Consider the following 22,690-nt stretch of genomic DNA (forward strand, 5'->3'; position numbering starts at 1 on the left):
CGGTGTGTTTTGTCGCTGTTTGCCTTTACAGTCGTGAACGAGGCATCATAAATGTGACTGTGAAGTGAAAGACCTGTGAAGACATGTGAGATGTGGAAACAGAATTAAGATAAAAATCAGATTAAATAATACAAAATAGTAAAAGCCCCCCCAAAAAGCTGCATCCATCTGAGGTATATGTGGTGTTTGTGTGATTCAGTCCTGCTTTTCATTCTAACACTGGACAGTTGTGAGGAGGAGAAGAGTAGATCAGGAAAGCTGCATCCAGCTCAGATCATCTGATCTGTCAGAGAGGGGGGGAAAACAGAACAGGTGACACACTGTAGGATATATGATTTCTGGCCACTTGGGGGCAGTAGAAACAAGTTGTTTATCGTGTAATAAAGGAGTTTTTACATACAGTAATGGCTGCTGTGAAAATTATTCTAAGTACCAAAAATCAAAGTATTTATTCTCTAAAGATTCCATAACTTTCTTATGTAATCCAATATTATATGATACATACATGTGTGTAAGTGGTGAGAGGTTCCAAACACAAGGCAATAACAAAAATGGCTCTGACTCTGGTGCTACATTATTCTCTGTCTAACACAACTAAACGTATACCAGGCACGGCGTTATGTGTTGCATCTTAAGATGTCGAGAGGTCAAGTCAGAGAAATAATACAGGTTTCTTTGTTTCCGACCAGATTTTCTTTCATACTCGGCCTCTTTCTTTGTGATGGCTCTTCCTGTCGCCAACCTCTCAGCCACCGTGGACGCCGCTGGGTCGTAGTTCAGACTCGCCACTGCTATGACTTCATCATTCCTGGGTAAGGTAAATAAAAACTTTCAATTAAATGAAAACATACTGGATATATTTTGTCACTTTATCTTACTAAGATGACTTACTTGATGTAGAGCGCTACAAACTTCCTGTCCTCAAACTTTCCTTTCATCACAATCTCAGTGTATCCTTCTCCATAACCTGCACACGTCCAACATACAGACATGACATATGTTAAGCAGTGCTTTGTGTTTGCTCTTTATTTTCTGTTTTTAATGGTATACTTAGGTGTGATAACTTTGTATGCATGTTGTTAAGGTGACTGTGTGGACTTTCTTGCAGTTATTTACAGTTTACTGCATGTTGATATAGCGTATTAACAACTTAAAATGAAGAAAAACACAAGGTTTTATTGAGAAAAACACGGTAGTTGTACATGAACACCAGATTTTGTGTTAAATTTGAAATTTGAACAGTATAATAAATAATAATTTGTTAGAATTTTTGTCTCAATGTGCAAAAACGGGAAAAATAGCATAATTACGGTAATGCAGAGTCCAATTTGTGCATAAGAACTTTGATTTAAGACATCAATGTGTGTGTGTGTGTGTGTGTGTGTGTGTGTGTGTGTGTGTGTGTGTGTGTGTGTGTGTTCTTGTACTTGCGGCAAACTGAGGACCAGTGAGGGTTTTTAACCAACAAAGTGAGGTAATTTTTACAAAGTGAGGACATTTTGTCCGGTCCTCTAATCAATAAAGGTATTGAAATCACTTACTTAGGTTGCTATAACATGCTATACTCTGTTTTTAACAGAGGTCCTCAATTTGGGACAAAAACCCTGCTGTTCCACACACGTTTTGCTCTGGGGTGCCACCTGCAGACATTTTATGGTACCGCACCCAGTAGTTCTTTATAGATGTCATTCATGAAGTAGATGTTTGTAATTGTGTTGATTTATAAAGTAGAAATACTGGTCCTCACTTTGTCAGCACTTTTACCTGGTCCTCAGTATGCAGCAAGTACAAGAATGAATGTGTGTGTGTGTGTGTGTGTGTGTGTGTGTGTGTGTGTGTGTGTGTGTGTGTGTGTGTGTGTGTGTGTGTGTGTGTGTGTGTGTGTGTGTGTGTGTGTGTGTGTGTGTGTGTGTGTGTGTGCACTCACCTGCATATCGGATTGTCATACCCAGTAGGACGGTCCAGTAGAAAGGAACTGTGTTGAGTTCTGTGGGTTTATTCATCATATTCAGGGCTGCTATTCTCCCTACAAAAACAACAACAGAGAGATTAAAGGGTAGAAAAGGTAATATGTGGAAACTGGATTAGGGTTATCTTTATAGAATCCCCATGGACTATAATGTTTGCAGATGACATTGTGATCTGTAGTGAGAGCAGAGACCAAGTGGAGGAAAAGCTAGAGAGGAAGAGAGGAATGACAGAATACATGTGGAGATAAAGAAGGTGGAGGATTTAAAGTACTTCAGGTCAACAGTCCAGAGACAGGAAGCAGGGCTGGAGGTAGCAGAGATGAAGATGTTGAGGTTCTCTTTTGGGAGTGATAGGATCAGGAATGAGTTAATCAGAGGAACGGCACATGTTGGATGTTTTGGAGATAAGGTCAGAGAGGCCAGAATGAGATGGTTTGGTCATGTAGAGAGGAGGGATAGTGAATATATTGGTAGAAGGAGGTCTAGAGGAAGACCAAACAGGATGTAGTGAAAGAGGACATGAAGTTAGTTGGTGTGAGAGAGGAGGATACGGAGAACGGGGTTAGATGGAGGAGGTTGATTCGCTGTGGCGACCCCTGAAGGGAGCAGCCGACAGGAAAAGGGAAACTAGGAAATTGGTGGATTACTTGGAAAACAGGCGTGAATTGACAGAGAAATGACAGTTTTAAAACCTCTTCACACTGTTACCATGTGCTTGTGCCATCTGCCAGTGTCCGATGTTCACCATCCGGTTTTTGGCCATGGCCAGGGGGAAGGTGGCCAGGTCACCGGCACAAAACACGTCAGGGATGTTGGTGCGCATGTACTGCAGGAGGGAGAAGTACAGGAAGGAGACAGGTGACGTGGTTGTTTGCACAAAACATTCAGCAAATGACTGATAATCACAATCTGGATTGGTTAAAAATCTCCAGTCCACGCATCTGATTTGTTGGATGTGTTTTTTGTGTGTTCTTGTGTTCCTGGTGTTCCTTGTTATTATCCTGTTTCCGGCTCTGTGAGAGTGTATGGAGAATCAACTCACTGCAGTCAGGTGTGTGTGGCACTGATTGGCATTGATTCAGCCCAGGTGTGGGGAGTGTTCATATACCCTGAGCCTGCAGTGTTCTGCTGACTCATTGTCTCACCTTCAGAGGCAGTGAGAGGTTCTCCCTGTGAGTTCTTAAGTTGTCGGTGTATCTATAAACACTGACTCAGAACTGTGTGTGGTCTCCCAGGCAGCCTTTGCCTTTGGTTTCGTGCAGGGCCGGCCCAAGCCTCCATGGGGCCCTAAGCAAAATTAGATTTTGGGGCCCTCTGTTACTGCTAATAATAATGATTATTGATCATTCACACACCTAGTATACTAAAGATATTCTACTTATTCTACTCACAAATGCAAATACACTACACTACGCCAGATTTGCAAACTTACAGAAAAATCTTTCAATTAATATTTGGCAAATTCAGCAACTCCCCCTACTGGCGACACAGAGAATCAATGCATAAAACCAAACGGTTTATAAATAACAACCATAAGGCCTTAATAAGATATTAAGGTCTAAAAATCTAAAAATGTGCACAATCTTTGGGGGGATTCAAAATGCACTCCTGTAATACTAAGATTTGACTTTTATATGTAAAAACCACAGCATTAAACGTGAAGTAAGTAGTTTATAGTGACATCGAGAGGAGAGGCTGAAATTTACAATCTACCGCGGCCGTAGCAGACGAAGCAGAGAGTGGAGGCGGGACTTCCACTACAAGTAAAGCGACGCTTGATTTGTTCTCTTGCGTTTGTCCTTACAGGCTCCCGTAGAAACATGGCGTCTCGCTGCTAACAGCGGCCCGTGAACATTTTATTTTACATGACTTTTTGAAACACTACGAAAATGAAACAAAGAATATTATACAGCGACTAGACAATGCAGGAGCACATAATATGTATAAAAAAGTGGATTTTGGGTTATATAAACCCATAAATACTACACAGTGTCCCTTTAAATAAAATAAACAAACAAATACTTAAATAATAATGTAAATCAACAGAGGCACCCGGAACAAGGTAATAAAAATGGTTTATAAATAAAATATAAAGTTAAATAATCACATCTGACAACTATGTAAAAACTGTGAAAAAGCTTTGGTAAAAAAGGGGGAGAAAAATTCTAAATAAACTACAGCAATCCAAACTTTTATTTATTTTTTGAGTTCATTGCTCTTGGGGGCCCTCTAGTGGTCTAGGGACCCTAAGCAGTGGCTTAGTTCACTTACGCCTTGGGCTGGCCCTGGTTTAGTGTTTTCTGGCTCTTATAGTTTTGAGTCACCTGCAACTGGGGGAATACTACGGCCTGTTACCCCGGGACTATGTAGTCGAAAATTGGCAAAAATGCTTTGTAAAATCACTGTGTAGGATTATTTGTTAGCAAACAAGTGGTTAATTAGTCCACATTCAACATGCTGCCCACACTTGGTTGTATACTGGGTGTTTGAATAAGGAAAGAAGAATTAAAATGTTATTTATTTCATTATTTTTAGCTCACCTTGTCAACCGGTACAAACTTTTTCGCATCCATCTGTATGTTGCTGCCCCTCAGCACTTCTGAGTTTGGAACGATGCCTGGTGGAAGAGGAAAAAATGCAACTGTAATACAACATATGACATTTTACCGAATTCCAAAGTCTGTCATTGTGGGAATTATTTAACTTTTCTGTTTAAGAGTGAAAAGCAAAACTGTCACATTGTTCAAATAAGTGTGAATCTTCAGGTAGCAGCTACTAAGCTTAGCACAAAGACTAAAAGGAACAAAGGGGGTCGACAGTGTTATCTTGAATTTACGACAAAAGTTAAAAATGTGAAAGTTTCATTATTAAACTGACAAATGAGATGGAGCAAGCAGCAATACTCACCGATGCCAACGATCAGAACATCAGCAGGAATAATTCTCCCGCTTCTAAGCACAATCTCCTTCACCTTGATGAAGATGAGGACAACAAAACCAACTTTCACTCACTGTGTCGACGAACACATTGTGTTGACCATGTTTGCTTTTCCCACTTTACCTTGCCGTTCACCCCTTTGACCTCAGTCACAAAATCGTTCATGTAGAATTTTACGTTGTTCTCTGAGAGCATCTGCAGGAACAAACCATCATCAGTACACACACAGCTTAATCTGTGGAATTTAAGGGGTTAAAAATCTGAAAATACATTATGTCATGTATGGTAATGGTAATTCATTTTTTTTTAAAAAGGAAAAATCTATTCATACGGAATAGTAATGTTTCTATGGTAGTCTTTAATCCTAAGTGCTCACACGGCACAGATCTGTGCCACACCCTTTGGTAAACTCCTTATATGGATATCCTGGGGGTTTGTGTTTATATTTCACATATTCAGGCTTTAAAAATGTGTTTTTTTTGTCTTCTTATGTTGTTGAGTCAAAGTTATGATTAATTTTTATAAGACACTCTATATTGCACATTCTTATAGCCTCTGTCTATACTGTATATACTCTTTAAGGGACCCCAATTGGTTAAAATACATCACTCTCACTTCCTCTCTTACCATCATAGTGAATTTGCCGATCTCATGACCCAGTGTGTTCTGGTACGGCAGCTCGCTGCTACCAATCACTGTGACACTGGAGGCTTTGTCTACCAAATAAGATGCAACTTCCATGCCTGGAAGAAAATGTGAAAATTCACATTGAAACTGCTGATGAGTATAGTAGTATAGTATAGTATGTATGCGAAAATGTCAATAAGTCATGTGATGTCTGGAGCTTGATAGAGCTACATGCTCAATGCATTATATGCAGTAAAAGATGAAATGTTGCAGGTAAACATTTAACTGTTTTGCTGAGACAAACAAAGGTGTCAGAAATGCCTAAACTCAAGTCATTATTTAAAGTGGGCGTGGGCAGAATTGTCTAACAATAGTAAAAAATAAGATGTAAACAAACTACCAATGAAGGACGTTCCCACGAGGACGACGTTGCTGCCCAGACAAGCTGCGTGGATTTGTCGGGCGTCTTCTGGAGTCTCTAACATCTTGACGTTGTACAGCTTTATGTCGGGCACATCCAGACATTTTGCCCTAAAAGGACAAGGGCATGACTTATGTTATAGTGCAGAGCAGTGACGAAGCAACAATGACTACCTTCCGTAACATTTTAGCAGAGGTAATGTAATGAAGTAATGCATTACATTTACTCATGCCACTGTACTTGACTAGGTTTTTTAGTGTATTTGTACTTTTTAAAGTCAGTTTTAAAATTTGGAAGTACTGTACTTGGCTATGTTTTGAATCCCATCTGTTCCTGAGTAAAGTTTCCTTGCCAGAAACTTTGGCAAGAAACAGGTGGACAGGTGAATGACGAGGACAAGTGAATGACGAGGACAGGTGAATGATGAGAGGACAGGTGAATGATAAGGAAAAGTGAAATATGAGGACAGGTGAATGACGAGGACAGGTGAATGATGAGAGGACAGGTGAATGACGAGGACAAGTGAATGACGAGGACGGGAATGACGAGGACAGGTGAATGACAAGGACAAGTGAATGACGAGGAAAAGTGAAAGATGAGGACAGGTGAATGACGAGGACAGGTGAATGATGAGAGGACAAGTGAATGATGAGAGGACAGGTGTATGATGAGGACAGGTGTATGACGAGGACAGGTGAATGATGAGGACAGGTGAATGACAAGGACAAGTGAATGACGAGGAAAAGTGAATGATGAGGACAGGTGAATGACGAGGACAGGTGAATGACGAGAGGACAAGTGAATGATGAGAGGACAGGTGTATGATGAGGACAGGTGTATGACGAGGACAGGTGAATGATGAGGACAGGTGAATGACGAGGACAAATGAATGATGAGGACAGGTGAATGATGAGAGGACAGGTGAATGATGAGGACAAGTGAATGATGAGAGGACAGGTGAATGACGAGGACAGGTGAATGATGAGAGGACAAGTGAATGATGAGAGGACAGGTGTATGACGAGGACAGGTGAATGACGAGGACAGGTGAATGACGAGGACAGGTGAATGATGAGGACAGGTGAATGATGAGAGGACAGGTGTATGACGAGGACCGGTGAATGAGAAGGACAGGTGAATGATGAGGACAGGTGAATTTGTGCTAATTAAGGTCCATGAGTGAGTCAGAAAGTGAAAGAATTTGTTACCTTTGACCCATTTTGACCTATTTTAATTAAAAACAATTAATGTGAGGTTTGTGTTCCCTTGTCCTTTCTGCACGACACAAGAAAGAACCTCAACCTTGTTCAAAAAGTAACTTTTACTCTGAGTAAAAGCTACTTTTTTACTTTAACTATTAGACCAGTACTTTAACTTGTACTTAAGTAAAATCTTAATAGTCAAAATAAGTGGTACTTTTACTTGAGTAGCATATTTCAGTACTCTTTCCAGCTCTGCATTTTGCTCTAATTAATTGTCCTATATCCCTGTGACCCTCATGTTGGATGAAATGGTAGATGATGAATGAATGAATGTCCTGTTCAGTTATCTGAGGGTGTTTTCGTAGCTGTACCTGCAGCCAGTTGAAACGAGCAGCTGGTCATAGCTCTGGACAGAACCGTCATCAAACCTGACCGTCTTCTTGTCTGTGTCCACTGACAGCGCCTGCAAACACAATGAGAGTCCACTCAGTCCCAGAACATGAAAACTGTGTTAAGATGTCTGTTGACGGGAGACAAACTCACTTGTTTCCTGAGCCACACCTCGATGCCGTACTGCTGGAAAAACTCTGTCCTCCGCAGCAGAATACTGTCGCTCTCCACATTCATCACCTGTAACACACGTAATGATAGTTAAACACAACGTACACACACACTCAGCAGGTACATGTCCGTGTTTGGGTCATGGCTTAAGTCACAGCACCTTGCTGAGGCGGGTTTTGTCGTGAGGTAAAAGGTTGTCTCTGGTGACCATGATTATTCTGCCGCCAAAATGTTCTTGACGGAGAGTCTCAGCACAGATCAGTGATGCAGCACCTGCACACAGTCGATGTGGTGACACTTTGTTTTACAGTGCAGTAACAACATGCTAATATGTTAATTTTCACATTACCAAGATATGTCTTCATGCTATTACTGTGATACAGTCTAACTATCTATTATCTGTCATAATATTTATGCTTATACATTCAGAAATGAAAATATGTTGTTTCTCCTCATTTTTCTTCTTCTACTCTCTTAAGACACACATACATATATATGAAGTATTTCCTTACCTCCTCCCAGCAGCAGTATAGTGTGAGTAACTCCTGGTATTGCAGTTCCCATACTCTTCAGCCTTTTTTCCTGCAAAGGAGTCTGAATCACAGGAAAACAGGACCAAGCCATGTAGTATATGTAATGGTAAATTCAATTTCTCTGACTCAGCGCTCAAACTGCCCATCACCCTATACCTGCCCAGAACAGTATACTTGGTCCTTTGTGTATAGTGTATTGTATATTGTGTATTGTGTCTAGCCTGAACTGACACCTTCCTACAACATCCGCAGGGAGTCAGCTCCCCAATACCTCCAGTAGACAAAGAGGTGTGTAAACACCGCCTTCAATGGCAGACTCTTTGCCTATTGGAGGAATGCAAAAGGGGAGTTGCTCAGGTATAAATGTGGAGGGCTCACTTTGCTCAGGGTCTTTCTCCAGCTACGATCACTCCTGTGAAGATTGACCTTTTCCTTGCAACTTGTCGGCCGGCAGAAGTTCTCTATTATATATATATATATATATATATATATATATATACTTCACCAGCAGCAGATAATTTCCACAACATATACAAATCAACTTTTTCTTCTTGAAGGTTGCAGTGTGGATTCAGTATGTTTATATATAGGTGTATGATTTATTTTGAATTAAAAATTGTCCATTTTTATTGCCTTACAGTAAGCCTTTTGGACAGCAACATTTTTAACTGATCTACAGTTGGGCATTGTTCTGTTTGATTCCTGTGTCGGACGTCGCGTCACATTTAACTTGGTACCAAAAACAGTACCATGTACCAGGTACTATCCCTAATGTAAAAGCAGAGTAAACGAGTAAAGCCGTGCAGAGACGTGTATAGTGGAAAAGCACCATCATTCTAGGTCTATTCAAATGGGCCACATGCGACCCATAATTCCACCAGAAACACCTGAAGAAATAACTCGAGAAACACTTTGTGCCTCAAATATTCCTCCATCAATTCCTACAGTCGTCCGATGGTGGTCTGATAGCAGTGCTAGTTCTTTTGTATATAAGACATATGTTCATATTATTTTAAACAGAAAGCAATTGCTGATGCTTATATTGTGCAGTGTGCACCTTTTTGATTTTACGCACTTTAAGTTGAGTCAAATATGACGAACACTTTGAGGTGTACAAAGGACAGGTGTTATTGTATTACTAATTTATTACTAGAATTGAATAGTCCTGCACTAGACCTTTCTTGTCACACTAAAAAGATGAACGCATACATACACTATGTTGGGGAAAATGTGAGCGAGAAGGGTAGAGTAAGATCTTACCTTTTTGATGACAGACACATACACTTTACTGTTTCGAATTTTGACCTTCAAAGGAGAAAAAGACAAATGTGAATAAATGCACTAAAATGAGCCTGTCTGTCTGTCTGTCTGTCTGTCTGTCTGTCTGGTTTGTACCTTGTGGCAGGGTAAACAGTCCATACCAGGAAACTCCTCCAGATCTCCTGTAAGGACGTTAAAACAGGAGCCGTGCCATGGACAGCGCACTCTGTGGCCTGAAAGAACTCCTACACACACATAAACCCACTGTCACAATCATCATTATCATTATTATTATTATTATTATTATTAATGACAAGAAAAAGACACCACAAACATACAAATAACAACCAGAACCACTTGCTTCTTTTTCATGCTGTGGTCAATCAAAAGCAGAAAACAATAAAACTGTGTGAATAAAACAAACCAGTGGTTGATCGACTTGTGTCTTCTTCCTCGTTTTTTCTGTATTAAACCCATCCTGTGTCTTTACCTTTGCTGAGCGGAGCGCCATAGTGTGTACACTGGTTCCCGATGGCACTGTATTTGCCCTCGGAGCGAGTCAGCAACACGCTGTGATGTCCCACTTCAACCTCCATCATCCTAAGATGATACAAACATTTGACATTTTACTCAGAATACACTGTTGTGCTTGGTAAAAAAAAGCATGTGATCTAAACAGATAGCATCCTAATAACATGTTAAAGAGTTATTATGACCATGGCAAACATTGTCCCTGTTCAGATCACACGAGCATCACATAACACCCAACAGGCTTAGTCTATACCATTTTATAATACTCCATGAGTGTGTGGCTCTGATGTATGGTCTATGTATCAGTCTATATGTGCTGTATAAGTAATAAGGTTGCCAAGTTGTGGGAATCTGTCCTCCCCCTGCTTACTGTCCATCCTGCAGGTCTGACTCCAGACACACGGCTGCTGTCAGCTCCTCTGATGTTTCTTCTGGATCAGAGTCTGTAAAACACACACATTTGCACGGCATTCTTACGGAGGACACTCAAAGACATTATGCATTCCCTATCCCCTTAACCTAATCCTACCCTAAAACCTTGTGTTAACCCTCAAAAAGCCCTTTTAAGGGGTGAGAGAATTTGAGAACCGGTCAAAATGTTCTCAATCTCAGTTTTTTGATCAAACTCCGGCGTTACTTAAATGATAAAAACTCATTGTACTCACGTGGTTTGGTGACCGACATGCCTCTGATTCTCCTCTGATTTACACGAAAAGTCACACAGGTTCACAAAATCTCTGCAGACACGTGCAAAGTTAGTCCGACGCTCCACTGGCAGACGTACGCGGCCGCGGTTTGTTCCCTGCTCATCAGCTGAATGATGATATATGAGCCCGTTTCCATGGTAACCAGTCCATCCCCGACCCTCATCCCCCTTGTTGAAAAGTTGGAAGATTCGGGTTTTTGATAAGGAAAAAGGCGACCAAAAAGTGACTTTTGGGAGCGTGGTGAATGAGGAGTTTGAGTGATGTCGGTGGTGGAGTTCAGCCGTGTCATTGTCCCACAGAAAAAGTCTTTTGTGTTTCACAGCAGCAGCACAGAGGAAAGGGCTGACGAGGCAGCACAGGACACTGAATGGACACACGACAAGGCTCAAATTACCAAACCAGAGGTGGACTGTTGTTGGACATTTTAAGATTTATCTCTGGAAAACTATGGAAAAACACTATGGTCGAAAGGAACGTAGAACATTTACTCAACTGTTGTGATTTCTACAACTTTATTCTTCTACTTACCTACATTTTCCATACATTATACCTAAAACCTGGGCTCATGCTGTCATTTTTCAATGGTTGTACCCTTTAATTTGAGACGCAAAGACCCCAAATTCCTTTAGAATTTTATTTCTGAGAATAACCTGTCCTTTAGGTTTGAAACTACCACATAATACGTCTCCATTTTTGAGTATTTTAGAATTGATATGTTATAATATATACTGCATAAATAGATGTTATGATTTAAAATGTGTCATTGTTGTTGGTGTCAGGCGGGCTGGTCTGAGCGTTTCACAAACTGCAAAGGATTCTGGGATTTTCACGTGCAATCATCTCTTGGGTTTAGAGCTGAATGGTGTGGAAAAAGAGAAAATAGTGCACGGATAGACTCCAGCTCCTGCTCAAGCACCTGTCCTGTTGCCCTCTGTCCAGTTAAGAGGCGTTAAGAGTTAAGAGTTTTTATTCATTTCTATCAAAAGTAATATTTTTTATGTGGTCCACACGCTTAGAAATAAAAGTGCTAAGTAGAACCATATAAGGTTCTTCGGCTTGTCCTCATAGGAGAACCATTTTTGGCTCCAGGTAGAACCTTTTTATAAAGGTTCCACCTGGAACCCTTTTGGAGGGTTCCACCAAGAACCCCTTTTAAAACCCTTTATACAGCAAAGGGGTTTTAAATGGTTCTCTGGATCAAAATGGTTCTTACTGGAACCATTATTGTTACCAAGAACAAAAAACATTTCTTCGGGAAAGGGTTTTTCAGAAAAAAATGGTTCCAGGTAGAACCTCAGCCCTTGTAGAAGGACCCTTTTGGAACCCTTATTTCTAAGAGTATAGTGTAAGTGCCTAACCTTAACCCTTATCCAAACCCTAAAGCCAGGTCTTGACTCTCTCAATCAACTCAATTTGAAGAAAATGCATTTGAGTTGTAATTTAGCAAACACGTCTCATTTGGCAACCTCTTAACTCACCAGGTGCCACTTTACTCAGTGTCCCCGTACCTAATAAAGTGGCCAGTGAATGTACACTGCTGTGCAGGTTATGAGTCTTATCTTGACCCTTCAATGACTCTGACTCGTGGAAGGTGCCAGGACCCTTCAGCTGTTATCAGAGATCGGTTTATCACTCATCACGTGTTGAAGGAATGTGTGTTAGAGGGCGACGATTGCTTCAAAATATATCGCTGCTTGAAGATAATGTTGATATTTTTTTTTTCCTTCCAAACAGAGTTTCAGCCCACACTCTCCCACCGCTGAGGATGCGATGTGACAACAGCAGAGCACGACACATGGTGAGGTGAACTCAGCTCTGCGGTGAAGCCCGGTGATGGATCTGAGGTCAACACTCCTGGTCACAGGAGGATCGGCATTGTCTTTCAAACTGCTGAACACCATTGTCGGGCTCCTGCCAACGCCGGTGGCGGTGCTGGCAACAAAGAAATCCTGGAAGTGGAGGAACATCAGCACTTCTCTGGCTCACAGCTTGCTAACAGGAGCATGGGCTGTTTTATGGTGTGTAAAGATAAATCACATTTCAAATGATTTTACACTCTCGTTGAGATCTCTCTCCTCTCTCTCTTGCCTTGCAGTTTCTCCCGTCAGCCTCAGATGCTGGAGGATCTGATCTCACTTCACTCCGTGTCTTCCCACAGCCTCGTAGCTGCCTCCACAGGTGAAACACTGCACAAACTGAGCATTATACAGTCATATACAAGCAGCATTTTTACTTTACTTTATTTTTGCCCAGTCAATGAGATCTCGATCTCGATGGGTCATCCCATTATTTTTTATTTAAAGGTGCCATATGTAAGAATGTGGACAAAACTACTTACTACACTCAAATTCAAACCAAGGTCTTTTAGGTTTCGTTTTTCTCCGCCGTTGTAGCTCAGACGTAACTGGCAACCCGTGGTTGCTCTGCAGCTGAGACTCTACTGACTGCAAGGATTGGTAGATGGCGGTAGGTGGCGCCACATGCCAAAACAGAATTTCAAAACATTTCGTAAACATGATTTGTAGTCGGCAAAAGTTTTTTTTAATGCAAATATTTTGTCTGTACTGTTGTTGTTGGTGAGTTCAGTTTGTTATATGAACATTATTCCTTAGTCGCTGTGACATATTAGGAGGATTTTATGGCCAGTTGCTTTAGATTTATTACATAATGCACCTTTAAAGGTAAAAATAAAAAATAAAATGTTTTCATTTTGATTTCATTCTTGTCATTTTTAGGTTATTTTATCCATGACTTCTTGGACATGGCCTTGAACCAGTCATTCAAACAGTCCTGGGAGCTGCTCCTCCACCACACTGTGGTAAAACTCCACTCACTGATCAACGTTCTGACTGAATTATCCTGATAAGACTATGTTCGCTAACATGCAGTAAGAGGAACTCACTTCTATTGCGCGCCATAAATTACACACAGTATGTTTTGTAACATAAACTTTGTCTGTTCAGCTTGTAGCTGGACTGATAAGACTCTGTGTAGTTGCTGATTTAACCAGAGCGGTTATAAAACATTTATGTAAAGCTGTTTGACCCTGAACACCTCCATGTCATCACGATTAGAGTTTAGGTTAGAGTTGGCCTAAGAGACTAGAGAATGCATTATGAGTATCTTACTATGATGAGTGTGTGTTCTTGTATACATGGGTGAACCTCATTCCAAACGAACTGGTTACGTTTAAGGCTAACATTTGAATTGTGGTTACATATTATGTCCAAATGTATGGAAAACAGTGAAGGTCTTTGTGAGGTCAAAAAAACTTAAAAACCTATCTCTGTTGGTAAATAGTGACCTTGTGGGGACATTTTACCTGAGACCTGCACATTTAAAGGGCTTTTTCATGGTCAGGACCTGGCTTTAGGGTTCGGATAAGGGTTGAGGTTAGGCACTTACACTCTTAGAAATAAGGGTTCCAAAAGGGGTCTTCTACAAGGGCTGAGGTTCTACCTGGAACCATTTGCTTCTGAAGATCCCTTTCCTGAAGAAAGAGTTTTTCAAGGGTTCTTGGTAACACTAATGGTTCCAGTGAGAACCAGTTTGATCCAGAGAACCCTTTAAAACCCCATTCCTGAATAAAGGGTTTTAAAAGGGTTCTTGGTGGAACCCTCCAAAAGGGTTCTCCTATGAGGACAAGCCGAAGAACCTTATAGGGTTCTACTTAGCACTTTTATTTCTAAGAGTGTAGGGTATGCATTATGTCAATGATGTGTCTTCACTTAGATATAAAAGCAAGTTTGTGTTTGAATGAATGACCTCTCTAGGACCTTGAGGACCTATAGCTTTGTGTGCGTGTTAAACACAGCGTCTTTTCTCAGGTCATCTCCTGCTTCGGTTTGGCTGCCATCAATCGTCTCTACCTGGGCTTTGCTCTGGTGTCTTTGCTGGTGGAGATCAACTCTGTTTTCCTTCATGTCAGACAACTCCTTCTCCTGTCAGGACAGAGGAACAGGCCCGGGACTGAGGTCACAGCCCCCCGCTCCACTGTGACCTACATGGCAAACAGCTGGCTCAACCTGGGAACGTAGGTGCTCACAAAGAGACTTTACTGGTACTGTTATGCTGCAGAATAAGTCAGGGTCACTGATTCCTCTGTCGTTTCCTGTGTTGATTTTCCGGCCGTCAGGTTTCTAGTGTTTCGAGGCTGCACTCTGGGTTGGATGGCTCGATGGCTGGCAGGTAACGGTGAAAATATGCCTCGCTCCATCCTGGTGCTGGGAACAGCAGGCCTCAGTCTCATCTGCATCATGACCACTGTGCTGTTTTACAGACTGCTCAGAGCCGACGTCCTCACGAACACAAAAATCACCAAGGGACAACACTAGAGGGCAGCATTGAGTTTCACACGTCATCATTTTACTGGTGTCGTTTTTGTATTTGCTATTATTGAATGTTAAGTTATCGTTGTCTTCAGTCGGAATCATTGCAGGAGCATGGTTGCCAGATTCTCTCAGAAAATATGGAAATAAGATGCTGCTTTTATACCGGACGCTACACTGTTTTCATGCACAAACACATCTGTCTCACCATCTCTTTTGATTCTATAAACACTTGGTTCATTTTCTCATATTAACAACAGGCAGAGATTTAGAGCACCAGCGAATGATCACATGATCAGAGGAAATGACAAGTTAGTTGTTAAATATCCAACAACAAAGTGTATGAGAAAGAGCTATAGTTTTGACTGAAGTTCCCCATTTTGCTTCCTTTGGACAAAAGTTTCCACACGTCTGTTGTTCAGTGTATATATTGTTACACATCTCCACTGCAGAACTTGTTTGTCTTGTCCTCTGGTCAAGATATTTTTGAAAGGGGTTCTGAGGCGTTTTAGGATTGGAAACATTCAGCATTTTCGACCTATAGCAGCGAGCTGCACTCTGCTGTTAACCTCTGTGCCAAAGTGCTTTACAAAGTGCTTCACTTTAACACACCCCACAAACTTTGTGGAAATACTGATTTCACCACTGTAATCACCGAAGGGAGGATTTCAATTTCAACAATTTCCTTAATTTCCTTAATCTCTGATGATCTGATGGTCAGATTAGGTCTTAAATCCATTTATATCACATTTAAACGAGAAAGGAAACATTTTAACCTCAATAGCCAAATTTACTTTCGGCAAACTCCTTTACGTGAACTGGGATTTATTTTTTCAATTTGTATAATTTTGAAGTGAAATTAGCCTGAAATGCACAGGGAAAGATTGAGAAAAAGTCTATCAAATTAAATCTATGAAATAACTTATGTTACATCCACTTGTAACTGTGATTGTTTTTTGAAATAATACGATATACGATACTGTTTACTTCAGTGATTTTGATTTTGCCCGAATTAATATCCTGAATTAAACTAGATAAGTCTATGTATGCAATGTGTCTGTGCAATAGTAAAACACAACTTCTTCTCTTTTTGTTTCATATATTTATTTGTAGTAACTTCAAATGCTATTTGGATATATTTGTCAATAGAATCAGATTTAGAACTTAATTCACAAAATCGTCCAAGTAAGTCAAAATTAAACACCATTGTCCCAAAATCAATCCCTAGAGGTAATTTTGTTCATGATTATATTTTTAATAGTATTTTCTCCAGTTCTTGAAACCTTGTTATTAGCTGTTATGTTCTCTATTATCACATTAAAGCGGCATGTCGGTCTACATCATGATCCTCTTCTGCTGGAATAAACCCACCAGAGAGTGACCTTTGCAGCTTGTGTTGCTTTGGACGTCTTCTCTGACACGCGGCAGGTGAATCTTCTCTTTTCTGAACTCCCTCTCATAGTGAGGACACACTTTCAGATGCTCCGAAAGGGACGGCACGTCTCGGAAGCGCCAGGTGTCTACAGGAGAGAAACAGGTGCTGAACTGCCAGACCTGAAACCACAGAGAATATTAACAAGAGAGAGACACGCATAGTTTAACCAATCAATAACTGCACTGGGGTTTGTGTATTGTACCCTCTGCTTCACCCTCCACTTGGCTCCTCCATGCGAGTAGGTCTTCCTCTCCCAGCAGAGGGTGACCATGCCTCTGTCCTGCAGCAGTGAGGAGCTCACCTGCCTCATGAGGCGGGACACCAGAGCCAGCTGGGACAGGGACAGACTGTCCAGGAAACTGGCCATGTGGCACAGCACCTCATAGGGCAGCGAGCTCAGGGAGTCCTCTCCTCCTCCTCGACCTCCTCTCCTCCTCTGAGAGGCAGTGGAGCCCACTGAGGTCCTGAACGGCAGGGAGGCATCACCAAGAGAAACAGTGGTGGCAGGATGCAAACTAAAGCAGCCCAGATTCTCACTGAAAGCGAGAAGAAACGTGTGTTTTTTTCACATTTATCTGTCCTTTATTGACCAATTATGACAGTGGCATGCTGGCTAACAGCAGCATTTTCAGCACGTCTTTACCTCTCACCTATAGACTTCTCTACCAGAAGTAAGATTGTGGGAAACAATGCAGCAATAAAAAATATCATGGTAAAATTGCAGATTGTGAGAGATGTGCAGAATCAGTTTAACCTAATAGCAATGACAATTGATGTTAACCCTTTACCGGCCATCGTTTGAAAGGTAGCGTCACCGCAAAGTATGGAAAAATCTTTGTTCCTGTGCTCAGGAGGCGTAGCTTCAGAGAGAAGTCTGAAGAAAGGGGCTTGGAATTTTTGAATTCAAAATGTAGCCTGCTCCAACCCCACACTCTTAGAAATAAAAGTGCAAGTAGAACCATATAAGGTTCTTTGGCTTGTCCTCATAGGAGAACCCTTTTTGGTTCCAGGTAGAACCTTTTATAAAGGTTCCATCTTGAACCCTTAGTGTTACCAAGAACCCTCTTAAAACCCCTTATTCGGGAAAGGGGTTCCAAAGGGTTCTCTGGATCAAAATGGTGCTTATTGGAACCACCAGTGTTACCAAGAACCCTCAAAAAACAAATGGTTCCAGGTCGAACCTCAGAACACTTTTGGAACCCTTATTTCTAAGAGTGTACCTTTAATAGCAATTATGTGTTGCATCGCAAATAAACACACCAATATATATTGAACCTATTTTGTTGTACTGATATATAAGAACACAATATAACAGCATACATAGTGAATTATTAGAAATGTTTTTCTTAATCCAAAAATATGTAGCCTACCATTACCCACAATGCTAAGTATCAGATAATTCATTATCCTTCGAATTGAATCCATACGCTGTATATAAAACGCTGTATAATGTTTTGTCTCACTTGTAGGTGACTGTGGCTTCATGGGTGGACGGTTGGAACCGTTTCTGACTGAAGGTGCAGCCCAGGTACGCAAGCGGACATCTCTGCTCAAACCAGCCATTCACACTCATCTGTATGTCACTGTGGACGTTCCTGTATATTAAAAAAAAAGTGCAACAAAAAGTTTAATTTCTATATAAATTATTTTCTTGCATAAGTGTAAGGTCCACTGCGAGACATTCAGGTTTAATGACAAAAAAAAAATGTGTTTAATGTAGCCTTCAAATGAGCATTTTAAGTGTTTATGGAAAGGGCCTTGCTTTATGGAGGCAGCCATGTTTTGACAGCAGTCTGATTGGATTTGAAGAGGACATTTAAAACATTTATGTACGCAAAGGCTACCATAGATCCCGCAATCATCAGTCTCACCATTAGATGTCACTATTTCCGATACGGGACAGTTTCATAAAGACAAGGAACAAAAGTAAGCTCACTTATAATGTTGCCCATGTTCTCTGCGATGAAACGTGTGTCCACAGAGGAAGGTGAAAGCAGAGCTGGCTTTGTGGTGTCGGCTGGTGACGCTCTCCACCTGCAGCTGAAGGTGCAGCTCCAGCGGTTTGCCGAGCGTCAGATCGGCCAGCGACGTGTTTCTCCGGAAGGGAGCGGACAGGAAGTCAAAGGTCTGCGTGCCTTCGTCCTGTAAGAGACCGTCTGTGCATTTGCTCTCGGCGATGAGGTGACCCCGCTGTTCTTTCTCCAGGGAGCACAGGAGCGAAGCCTGAGGGGCAATTCAAACAGTGTCAGTGTGATTTAATCAGGAAAATACGTTATATAAGTCAAGCAAGCAACAAGCAGTGAACCTTTCTCAGTCTCAGGCTTTGCTCATTTCTATTTTTGACCTCAGCCGGCAGCTGTTTTCACAGAAAGAGCTTATGTTTAATTTGCTGCCTCAAACATGGGAATTGCAGGTGAATAAAATAAGAGATGCCACAAGGAAGTCCGACTAACGAATGCTGGAGGAATTGGGGTATGGTCGGCGACCATAGTCATATTTGTTGGGATTGTCCAAGAATACAGACGTATTTGAAGAGCTGACCATCAGACTTCCGTATGGACTCTAAACTGTTGTTATTGGCTGTGTTTCCCACTCACCTGCTTACTATAGATCAGAGCTGCGTATTGCATGTTTTGCTGATGACAGCAAGGAAAATGATTACTGTCAATTGGATGAAACCTCATCCTCCTACGATCGTCTAGTATTGGCACAAACTAAAACATATTTACATAATGGAATACTTGACTGACAAGTCACAGCTAAATATGCCCATATATGGAGACGATGGTCTCAGTAATTCAGTATCTTGGCCAGGATTCTTGCACCTTATCCATCTACAGTAAAAATCGGTTTTTTTTACATCTTGCCTCTTATTTATCATTTATTTATTTCATTTTATTTATTTATTTCTTATGGCTTTTGGTAGTGGTATATGTGCTCTGTCTTTGTCTTATTTCTATAGGATCAGACCATTGTAGCCCCCCATCTTAAGATTGTTCTCGTTATATGAGGTTAATTACCCTATATTTTGCAATATATATAACTAGAAGGAAAATGTCCTTCCGTGCAGTGGATGGAAACCAGAGAAATAATTATATTGTACAGTAAATATTGGATTTTTCACCAGATTATGTGGCTGCTGGAAGTATAAGCAACAAACAAGTCCGTGATTTTAGTTTACAGCTTGTTTCTGCTACGTACAACAACCTAAAGCTTCTGTTTTCAGAGGTTTACAGGTTTGTTCCATTTCTGCTTTAAAATGCAAAGCACATGCATCTGGGCTGCTGTAGAAACAACATGACTGCCCTGCTGTGAGCAAGGCCCCTCTCTTAAAGGAATATTCTCAGACGATAACATTTTCTCTGACATCTTTATCCAAATTGGTGCAACTGGTTGAAAATAATGACAAAGAGAAATTGCTTCGTCTCACCTGAACTTCCTCCCACACTGGCATCTCATCTGGCATCACCCCGAGGTCACTGGTGTCAACAGCTTGACTCTCTCTCTTGTAGAAACCAGGGTTGCGAATACGAGCCTGTTTGGCAGAGAAGCTGGTTGGGACTTTAAATGTACGCACAGTGATAATCTTCATTGGCTCCAAGTGTCCATAGTGTTTCCCCGTCTGCCGTGTGCTGGTCTGACAAGAAGACGAGGAGGATGTGGAGGGAGCCATGAGTGCTTTGCTCATCTGGATACAGGTGTCTGATGCTGTTGCACCACTGTCTTCTGTGTCTTCCTCTGTCAGTGTGTCCAGGGTTTTTCTTTTCCCTTTAGCCGGTCTCTGGCCTTTGCCTCCCACAGCAGTCTCTCCAGCTTCTCTGCAGCCGCCCATCTCCATACTGAACATGCGCTCATAGGCATTGTAGTTTTCCAAAAGTTCTGCATTCACTCCTGAAGCCCTAGCAAGAGCCTCCCTCTCCTCCTGAGTTAGCTCCTCATCCTCCTCATCTTCCTCCTCACCTTCATCCTCAACGGTATTGATGTTAAAAGTGACAAAAGACTCCCAGGTGTGTGCAGCTGCTTTCTTCGCTGCCAACTCCTTCTCCAAGGTGGCCTTTCTCCGCTTCTCCTTCCTCCTCTCCTCCTCCCTCCTTTCTTCTTCTTTCTCATCCTCCTCCACACTCAGGATGAGCTCTGGGAACAGCTTCTTCATCTTCATGGAGTGAAACAGGTGGTCCTGGTCTGTCAGGGCCATGGCCAGGTCCAGACATCCTCCCTGCTCTCTGTCTCTGAGCAGGTTTTCGTGCAGCTCTGTGTTGGGATAAGAATGGGCATCGTTGGCCGGCCAGCGGTTCCACTCCATGGAGCAGCACACCACACTGGCCGGACACACCTGGAGGTGAGCGGCCTGTGAGGAGCGGGGCAGCTGGACCGGGCAGCCATACTCAGCGTTCAGACATGGAACCCTCACGTTCGGGCAGAGCAGCAGGTGATCCTCCTCCTTGCACAGGTGGAATAGAGCTCCACAGTGCAGGCGGCAGGGTATGAGTGCACAGCACACTGAGACCTCCACCCGAGCTCTGCAGCGGCGGCTGTAGCAGGAGTCACAGTGGACGTGCTGTCGATCCTTGGAGGCTCGAGAACGATGACTCTGATTGAGGGGAAAATGAAAGTTGAAGGAAGAGCTTCACAACACAAACCTCACTCAGCCTCAGAGGGGTCTGTCAGATGTTTCTTCATGATGTACATCTTAGAAATAATGGTACATATGGTACATATGAGTGGACACTAGTGTGTTTCGTCAGTGTAATATTTCCAGTTGCAAAAAGTGATGGGACACCACCTCAAATTGCAAATCTCAAGGCTTCAAACAGGAGTTTGTTTTGCAACCAGAAGATTATGTCGATTTCACAAACATGTTTATGGTCTGTAATCATTTAGGCTTTATTTTAAATCCTGAGGGAGATTCTAAAGTCTCCAAAAGTACCTTATACTTAAATGTGTAGTTCAGTGAAACTGAGTGTAGTGTAGTTAAGTTTTGCATCACATTACTGATGACTTAGAATAAAGGATTGTAAAACAGGCAACAGATATTTACAAAAGATCCACTACATTAAATCTCTAGATAGTGGTTTTAATGTCTCAGCTTGTGTAGGTCTTTTTTGTAGCCTTAGTGTTAATGTGGCTCTGTCTTTTTCAAAAAAGGGAGCCTCATAAAAACTTAGAATCTTTAGAACAATAACAAAAGAAATGTGGTTTTCAAAATAAAATACACCAGGCGCACAGTCAAAAAGTGTGTGAGAATGAACCTTTTGCATGGACTTAAACAAGCGCCTTTCCATATGGAGGTCGCCATCTTGTGCCGCCATGTTTTTACTGCAGCTCAAAGGGGCAAATCAGTCAGACCAATGTGAACAAAGAAGAATTACATATTTTCTGATATGTAAATTCCCTGATGTCCTTGGTAAAGGGAGTGGTGAGCGTCCTCTGTTTTTTTTACAATCTCCTGTCTCACCACTAGATGTCATTATTTCTTACACACTGCACCTTAAAGATTACTCAAGGAGAAACAAAAGGTGAACTCTACGCAAAAACAAAGCCATACCATCATTCAGATCCTCTCGTACCAGGTCTTTAGATGTCCGTCCTGCAAACAGAGACGAAGATATATGAAGATATATGAATCTCAAAATCTCACTGTACAATCATCCTGGAAAGAAAATGTAAACACACAATGGGCAGGAGACGAGCAGAGTCCTGTTGCATTGGAGTCAGTAGCAGGAAAAATGAATTAGCTTACCGCTGTGAGAGTTGGAAAGAAGAAGAACATGCTCCATGCACTCCGACTTGTGCTTTAGATACAGTGACTCTCCTGTGTGTGTGTGTGTGTGTGTGTGTGTGTGTGTGTGTGTGTGTGTGTGTGTGTGTGTGTGTGTGTGTGTGTGTGTGTGTGTGTGTGTGTGTGTGTGTGTGTGTGTGTGTGTGTGTGTGTGTGTGTGTGTGTGTGTGTGTGATAAAAATAGAGCTGAGGACATTGAGAAATGTTACACAGGTGGTCAGAAACTTGGTGTGTGTTACCACTTGGCCTTCAGAATCTGAATATCTCCCTCACCTTTCACCCCCTTGTGAGTGCTGTGGGTGGTGCAGCTCACTGATTTCAACCTGTGCAAAAAAACAACAACAACAACAACAACAACAACAACAATCTGAGTGATATACACCTGATATTGGCACAGTGT

At 41.7% G+C, this 22,690-nt stretch overlaps 3 protein-coding genes across 3 annotated transcripts; 1 reads left to right on the forward strand and 2 right to left on the reverse strand.

The window, feature by feature from the left end:
* Window positions 1–249: 249 nt before the first annotated feature.
* aifm5 (apoptosis inducing factor mitochondria associated 5) lies at window positions 250–10,725 on the reverse strand (the record flags this gene model as incomplete). The annotated part of the gene is made up of 19 exons (XM_083889642.1): window positions 250–283; window positions 704–808; window positions 892–967; window positions 1,928–2,026; window positions 2,679–2,796; window positions 4,511–4,587; window positions 4,878–4,941; window positions 5,031–5,102; window positions 5,535–5,650; window positions 5,935–6,065; window positions 7,528–7,619; window positions 7,700–7,786; window positions 7,878–7,990; window positions 8,230–8,311; window positions 9,511–9,555; window positions 9,646–9,755; window positions 10,001–10,110; window positions 10,412–10,484; window positions 10,707–10,725. 19 exons carry the CDS (start codon window positions 10,723–10,725, stop codon window positions 250–252), a joined length of 1,623 nt encoding a protein of 540 aa, XP_083745768.1.
* A 1,856-nt stretch (window positions 10,726–12,581) lies between these two features.
* LOC310927840 (TLC domain-containing protein 2-like) lies at window positions 12,582–15,082 on the forward strand (the record flags this gene model as incomplete). The annotated part of the gene is made up of 5 exons (XM_083890244.1): window positions 12,582–12,766; window positions 12,844–12,926; window positions 13,484–13,566; window positions 14,576–14,781; window positions 14,884–15,082. 5 exons carry the CDS (start codon window positions 12,582–12,584, stop codon window positions 15,080–15,082), a joined length of 756 nt encoding a protein of 251 aa, XP_083746370.1.
* A 1,093-nt stretch (window positions 15,083–16,175) lies between these two features.
* Window positions 16,176–22,334, reverse strand: LOC310927545 (F-box only protein 40-like). The gene is made up of 7 exons (XM_083889858.1): window positions 22,252–22,334; window positions 22,057–22,098; window positions 19,942–21,102; window positions 18,448–18,734; window positions 17,975–18,106; window positions 16,714–17,047; window positions 16,176–16,630 (listed from the first exon to the last, which is right to left on the reverse strand). The coding sequence occupies exons 2-7, from the start codon at window positions 22,060–22,062 to the stop codon at window positions 16,412–16,414; spliced, it is 2,139 nt and encodes a 712-aa protein (XP_083745984.1). The 5' UTR covers window positions 22,063–22,098; window positions 22,252–22,334; the 3' UTR covers window positions 16,176–16,411.
* Window positions 22,335–22,690: the final 356 nt, after the last annotated feature.

This window comes from Microchirus variegatus (assembly GCF_963457635.1).
Source record: "Microchirus variegatus genome assembly, chromosome: 5".
Lineage (NCBI taxonomy): Eukaryota > Metazoa > Chordata > Actinopteri > Pleuronectiformes > Soleidae > Microchirus > Microchirus variegatus.